This window comes from Myotis lucifugus, unplaced genomic scaffold (assembly GCF_000147115.1).
Source record: "Myotis lucifugus unplaced genomic scaffold, Myoluc2.0 scaffold_6564, whole genome shotgun sequence".
NCBI classification, from domain to species: domain Eukaryota; kingdom Metazoa; phylum Chordata; class Mammalia; order Chiroptera; family Vespertilionidae; genus Myotis; species Myotis lucifugus.
In genome coordinates, this window is record NW_005877612.1 from 1 (window position 1) to 7887 (window position 7887).

At 47.3% G+C, this 7887-nt stretch overlaps 1 protein-coding gene across 1 annotated transcript; it reads right to left on the bottom strand.

The window, feature by feature from the left end:
* Window positions 1–21: 21 nt before the first annotated feature.
* LOC111824775 (protein fantom-like) lies at window positions 22–5903 on the bottom strand (the record flags this gene model as incomplete). The annotated part of the gene is made up of 3 exons (XM_023749347.1): window positions 5808–5903; window positions 2389–2572; window positions 22–134 (listed from the first exon to the last, which is right to left on the bottom strand). Coding segments are annotated over exons 1-3 (393 nt in total), but the record flags the coding sequence as incomplete, so codon positions are not given.
* Window positions 5904–7887: the final 1984 nt, after the last annotated feature.

A 7887-nucleotide genomic window follows, 5' to 3' on the forward strand; every position in this document is an offset into this window, starting at 1 on the left:
CGGGAGTCCCTCTGTGCAAACCACCAGCCTCTCAGAACGCGTCCTGTACCTCCTGTTAGGCGTCTCTTGTTGGCGCAGGATGGCTTTTAAGACGTCTCTCTTCGCTTGGTTGTTTTCTTTATCCACGTAGATCACTGTACAAAAAAATAAAAATAAATAAACAACCCAACAAAAACAAACCGTCCACACAGGAAGTCACTCAGAATCTCGCCACACTAGGCCCACCCTGTGCTGCCTAAGCGCCCGTTTCCGGAGAGGAGCCACGGCGCCCCCCGGTGCGCCCTGGGAAGCGCCAGCAGCTCTGGAAGCCGGAGTCAACCCTGAACAGCCAGGTGCGGCATGGCAGGCCCCGCAGGTCCGTGTGCGCCCTGTCAATTCCCCGGTCAGGGGCACGATGCCCCAGCGGGGGGCGTGCAAGGAGGCAGCCAATCAGTGATTCTCCCCTCATCATTCATCTTTCTTTCTTTCTCTCTCTCTCTCTCTCTCTCTCTCTCTCTCTCTCCCTCGCCCTTTCCTTTCTGAAAATCAATGAAAAAAAAAAATTTTTAAAAAGGGTCTAAAAATTTCCCAAAAATTCAAATGCATCCTTTTAGAAAAGAAAATGCTGGGCACTTTATGAAAAAATGTCAGAACTCCTACAAGTTAAGCTATTTACCTTTCATTTCCACCGGACATCACCTCTGTTTAGGACTGGCTGGATTTGGACAACGCATACCGAAAGCATATGCCTCAGAAAGGTACAACCCAGCAGTCCAAACACTTGGGTGGGTTCTGAACGCTCCACCATCAAAAGCAACCCTCCTTCTGCGGCAGGAGAGGTCCTTGCGTCCTCCCTCGTGTCACGTGGCAGCAGTAAGAGGTGCAGATGGCTTAACGACCTTGAATCTCAACAGTCACTGTGTGAGAGAGTCATCACCCCAATCCTTCCTTTGCCAAGTCTCTCCTCCCGTCAGCAACACAGTCTGAAGCTCTGCGTCCTCTTCATGTCCTGAATTAACCTTCATGTCCCACCAGGTAGACTGTTCAATGCTCAGAGCCCGGGGACCTCGATGATCTGTACACGTCCCAGAAAAACGGGGGGCACCTTCATTCTCTTCTCCCCCACTGTCAAGTCCCTGGAAGGCTTTATCCGGCCCAGACAGCATTCTTCCGACCTACGTTACTCTCACCTTCTTCCAAACGAGTTTCTTGCTTTCTCAGCAACGTTTCCAAGGGCAAGGCCGTCCGATTGCTTTGTTCTTGCTCCCTTGGTCTAGCAATGTTTTCTCAGTGTCGGGAACCCAAAGAAGACAGATTTGTGTGTGTAGGGGAAACCGCTACTAACTCCTCTCAAAAAAGACGGAATTAGGCTCCGGATAGTCCTGGGGACCACCAGTCCCACCTTCTCACTTTGTGCCGAGGCAGGCCTCACGCACAGCTCCCTCTGGAGTGCGCTCAGGCCACAGCGCAGGCAACGTCGCTGCGAGGTTCCGTCCGCTGCTGACTGTGTGTGTTCCCACAGGGGACAGCAGTTCCACTTCCGGCTCGCGGCAGCCTGGCGTGACGTTTCTCACTAAACCTCTCCACTTGTACGCCGCCAAACCATTTTAAAAACATCTTCAAGTTGGCTGACAGAAGAATTTACAAGTTGCCTACTGGGTCTGCACTGGTTCAGTAGACTTACATGTCAACTAACAGATACATAAAGCCCTGAATTAAGAGAAAACCTGCCTGCTTCTAAACATGGATGTGTGGGCTAAATGAGGAAAGGTCATGTAGGAACTTATGCCACTCGATTAAAATCCCAAACACCTAGACACTGGGAGAGACACATGCACGGGAGAGACATACACAGATATTGTAACAACATCTACGTGGTCACATTCATCAGGAAGGTTGAAGAAATGAGGCCACTGAACCACTCAAATCCATATGATTAAAAAACGACTACATTGAAATATAGTATTTTTCTATAAAATTCAATTTTAGACCTAGGTGGCGTTTTTTAAATGATACTATGAGATAGCAGGAACATCTAGCAACATTGTTTTCCCACTGCTTTCATTTTAACTTCAGTATTAATTCAACATTTTCTTCAATTCTACTGCAACTTTTTTATCCTTATGCTACAGATCTGTCTTAAAAAAATTTCTTTTAATCCTCACCCAAGGATACGTTTGAGAAAGGAAGGGCGAGAGGGAGAGAGAAACGTTAATCGGTTGCCTCCTGTACACGCCCTGACTGGGGATCGAATCCGCAACCTGGGGTCAGTGCCCTGACCTGCAATAAAACCCGCAACCTTTCGGTGTAGGGGATGATGCTCCAACCAACCGAGCGCCCGGCCAGGGCAACGGACGGGGCTTTCATGAATTCACTGGGATTTGTATGAGGCCCTCGAGCCGCACCCACCGTGGCTGTAGTTGTAGTGGACCCAGTGCCCCCTCCGGGGCTTGGGCAGCGACACGGGCGTCTCCTCGGCAGGGAGGCCGCCGAGCCGGAACTCCACGAAGAGCCGCTGCACCGTGTCATCTGCGGTCACTCGAGCGTCACTGAGGCTCAGAGCGATGATCTCGATCCGGATCTTCTCTGATGTCTGTTTAAAGAGGGAGAGAGAGAAAAACAAGCAAATAAAACAGACGAGTCAAAAACCCTGTCCTCCCTTTTGCTATCGATTTGAAATCAAACACGAAGGCCGACGGGCTGCCTTTTGGGAGGCACTGCGCACTAGTATTTAGTCACACGTGGTAGATTCTTCCCGACAGAGAGACGGGGTGAGACTTCCCCGGGGTTGGACGTGAACAGTGTCCCCGCAGCCCCGGTTCCCACGTGCGGCTGGAAGCACCCGCCAGGCGCCTCTCGGAGGGGTGCGGTGAGGTCTTCATCTCTGACTGCTTTCCGATGACAAGCATCGCTGGCCTGGTTTCAAACCTGCCACGAAGCGCATGCTTATCACTGCTCAGCTCACCTCAGGACCCGGGGAAGTTCCGGCTGCTCAGAGATCAAAGCCTGTTGAATACTTTATAGCTCTTATGCTAATGCGTGCAGCTCTATGAGTCCATATTAACCAGAGCGGAGCCTACCGCTCACTCTCTCATAGACTCTGCCGTAACATATTTCACTCAATAAGTAGTTTTCAAACAAAGGAACATTTTCCCCCAGTTTAACACATTTTCTCACAATTTATTGTCTGCCATTTTAACAGAATTAACAAGTAAAATAGGTATTTGTTTGATAGCGTAATTCGCACATCAATTCTTATTGAATAGACTTTGGTGCCAGGCACACGAGTTTCCCGGAGTAATGATTGAGAACAAATAATAGACGAGGACTTAAAAATGAGATCACGCCAAGATAATGCCTCAGTCAAATGTTCGTTGTTGTAGCTTTACATTTGCTCCCGATTCCCCTTCACTAAACCCAAAGACATGCTCCCAAAAATGATAGAACTTCGGGTTGTAATTAGAAACTGCCGAAGATAAGACCTGTTTATGGGACCAACGTTTAGAAATTCATGGTTAAATATGTCAGTGGGTAAATTTACCACCGTGATGACTGAGATAGTGCAAAGCATACAATATAATTAACCACACTGAAACGCTACTGTAAAAATATCCTCATAAAGAACAATTTCCACTGCTGTGCAACCCCCTTGATATTTGATGAAGTAATTTTACCCCCTTCTTTCAAAGGACATTTACTTTTATGATGTATTCTAAGGCACTTTAACTAAGAACCCAAATCTGAATATTTCACTGAGGTTATTTTATTATCCAATAGATTCACGGCAATTGTACCCGGATGACGGGGAGCGCTCTGCCCGTTCTGTGCCCGCTAATGCAGGCTGCAGCTGGCAATATCGCCAGGATTAGCACAGGGTGATGAAATATTTAAAGGGAAATTTCTTCTAAAACCTAATAAATCAAATGACTGCCCAGTGTCATTAGAGTGATGGTCTTTGACTTGAATATGCTTTTCATATTCAAATCTGGGGACAGGGAGATGAATGCCGGGGAAGGCTACTCGGTTCCACTAATCACCGCGCCGCTCCATTCACGGGCCTGAGGAATGAAGGTGGCTCTATTGTCTCCTCTCACTCGAGGACAGCCTTCTCTGCTCGCTGGAGACGAACATGGTACAGAACCTAGTTTAAATGATGTTATTTTCTCCTTAAAATGTATCGGGCGGTCAACATACCGCACACGAACACATTCTACAATTCTGGTTAAGCCTTTTACATAACTTGCAAGGGGACCAACTTAGAATTGTTATAATGACATGTCTTATAAAACCTTCCTGCCTCTGCACAGAAGAATTAAAAACAAAACCCAGCCATAACAAAAGCGAAAAGAGGTACACGTGGTTATTTCCACACACTGTGAAGACAGGAATTTAAAACTGTTCCTCACAGAACCCAATGAAGAGACAGATGAACTTTAAGTAGCAGAGGACTCAAATTTACGTAAGTGCTTATTTTGTTAATAACATATCAACTGTGCAATCTCCTTATGAAAACCTGCAGTATTATAAGAATGAGTTAAGGAGAAACACAAAAATAATTCCAAGTGAGAGGTGATACTTGGATCACAGTCAAACACACAAACAACAAAGCAAGAACCCCCCCCCCATATTATCCAAAGGGATAAAAGAGCTTACAAGTTCTTTATATGATGCCAATCTTCTTTCTGGTTCTGTTTTTTTTTTTACCCCCTCCCCTCGCCAGCCTGATTACTTCGATCATATGTCCTTTTTAATTCTCTAATGTTACTGACAGGAGTTATTAGTTACCTTTCTTTATTCCTTTGATGCTACATGAATCAACTTAAAATAAATCCAAAACGGATAAGTTCCAAACAGTATATATCTAGGGAAGCATGCTCTGAGCGAAGAATTTTCCAAATATTATAATTTTGGGCCAATGGGGCGAGCCAGCTTATTTTTCAACATTGGGACAATTCTGGTCACATCCTGCCGCTGTGAACCAAACGTGCAAGTGGATTATAGATGAAGGTTTTGAAGAGCAAGCAGCACGCCCAGCAGCGTAACAGACAACTCCAACTTAGAGTCAGAAATGAGCTCTCTCCTCCCCTCTCCTCTCCGTCTCATTCACCCTCTATTTCCCGTCTCAGGTGAGCTCGCCATCCATCCACCTGGTCACGGCAGCCAGAAGGTCCTGGAGCCATTCCTGCCCCCTCCGTTTCCCACGCCCACCACATCCTCTAGCTCACCCACTCCCGTCCGTTTCACTTCCCAAGTATCTCAGTGATCCATTGAATTATCAAAAGCTTAAGATATCTGAAACATTGTGTCAGCTACTGGGGATATAAAGACAAAAGGTGCAATTTCTTCTCTCAGTTTTCTCTCTAGAGAAACTTCTTTAGGTTCTCATCTGATCTGAGGGAGGCGCTAACCCAGCAGCTTCTAGTATTAGAACCTTGAAATCCCATAGAACAAGGAGGGGAGACAGACGGTGTCAGACAAGAGGAGCGGTTGAGCTCTATAAGCAGACAGGCGGGCAGTGCAAGGCGGGGAGCTCAGTGACATGGTGAACCTGCTCTACACTGTGTCACTGGTGTGGCCTGCAGTGCACACTCAGTGAGTGAATGAGCGGATCCGCGCAGGGCAGGCTGCGAGCGAGGCGGGGCGCTCCTGCTCCTAATCCCCTGCCCACAGCCTCAACTCTTCTCTCTCTAAAAACAAACCAGACGTCGCCCTCTGCTTGCAAACCTTTCTACTACCCTACACTCTAGCCCTTCCCCCAGCCTGTGTGCTGTTGACAGTGCTCAGCTCTTGCACCTGGAATCTTCTCCATCGGACGAAATTCCACTCACCCGAGGCCTGGACCGCAGGCTCTCCTCTGAGAGACACCGCTGACCTCCGAGGGCCGGCTGCTCCTGCGGGGCCCTCACCACACTTTCGGTCCCCATGTCCTGCACGGAATCGTTTACACACTGGCCTCTCTCTATACTATGAGCTCTCGGAGGCCGGGACCATCTTATTCATCTGCTGTTCAACATCCTCTCCGGGATCTGGCACATAGTAGGCTCTCAATAAAGACTTAAAGGGATAGAGTCAAGAAAAGCTGGGTATCTTCTCATATTTCAAGTGTCTTTCGTATAGTGCCAGAAATTCATGAAGCTGCGGGTATTAGTGAGTAGTAAGTGCTGCAAAATAAGCAGTTGTCTGCATTTCTAGATCCTAACCGAATAAAAGTATCTCAAAGGCAGGTCCACAGGGTAAAATCTAGGTGGTAGGGTACTATTATTTCAACTTTTCTGTATGTTTGAATTTTTTCATAATAAAAAAATGAAAAAACAACATTTACGCAGCAGATTGGGAGGGGGAACAATATACCGACTGGAATGACAGTGACGGAAGCTGAGCCTTCTCAGACAGACGTGCAGTAACACCGGCTCAGCTACGAGGGCCGCACGAAGGGTCAGAGCTCCACGGAGCCCGCACCTTCCGACACAGAGGGTGCGGGCTCCAGGCGTTTCCCGTTGTGTTTCGTTCCTGTGTGTGCGAAGGCCTGCGACCAGGTAATGAGGCCACTCGGGGGGAGGGGGGTCTGTGTTGCTCACCACCGCCCCGTTAACCCCCTGGTTAGCAGGATGTCAGCATCGGCACGTGCGAACAGCGTTTCGGAATTCTGGGCTCGATGAACAGAGTCACCGAAGTCGCTCAAATAAGAACCGCATGCGAGGTGATCGGAGTTGTCTGTGTAGGTGGACTCCACGTCACGTGACTGGACGATGGAGAACGTGATGACAGCTGGTATTCCTCGCAGGGAAGAGAGCTGTGGTTCTCAGCATTCTGGCTCAGGGCCCTCTGCTTCCTGCCGGATGCGAGTGCACATCGTAGGCGTGTTTTTCCGTAGGGCTCACTTGGGCGTTTAGACGCGTGCTCGGACTTTTATGTTGTACTTAGAGGGTCGTGCCGAAGTCTTCCTGTCCTGTTACCCAGCACGGAGCTGGATGGTTAGGGCTCTAAAATCTAGCTCAACGGGACAGCCTTAGGCACGGGCGCTTAGCGGGGAACGGCCCAGATGAAGGGCTTGCAATCTGTTTCCGTCAGTTAGATTTAGGCCTCACTATGGTGAGACTGTGTGTGAGTTTTATTTCATTCTAAATTTCTATGAGGAATAAATATTCCTGTAACTGTTTAAATTATGAAGCATAGAAGATAATGTGGCATAGTCAAGTACTCGGCATCTTAAGCAGATGTTATCATTTTGCTGCAGCTGATTAAAACCTTTTTGTTGCTATTTTTGGAGAATAAAATATTTCCGACACAGATAAAGTCCTCCCCTCCCAATTCCTTTCCCCGCCCTTCCTCATTCCCCCAGAGCTAACCCCTAGCCTGGCACTGGTGTGCATCATTCCCAAACATGCTTTTATGTTTCCCAATGCATATGTGTATACACAGAGGCAACATATAGTATTGCTTTGTTTCTAGATTTTAAGTTAGTGGTACCATCCTCTATTCATCATTCTGCAATTTTGTTCTCCCCCTCAATACCGTATTTTTTGAGATGTATGCATGTTTATAATTAAAATCTAACTCATATAACTTTTGTATAGAGTTCCATTTATATTGCATATATAGTCTATAGTCCATTTATTTCTCTACTGAGGAGCGATGAGTCACTTACAATTTGTTGCTATTACAAACAAGGTTGCATTGAATATCCTTTTATGTTTTCTTGTGTATGTGAGTGATTCTCTAGAAGAACTGCTGGGTGATAGGTATAAGATTCAGTTTTATAGGATCAGCAAATCACTTCCCAATGGTCACATGAATTTACACGGCACTGCTTTTATCACCTTAACAATGGTTTATGTACGTGTGTGTGCGCGCGCGCGCGCGCGCGCGCGCGCTTAAATAAATGCCCCACAGCCGGCCGACAGGAGC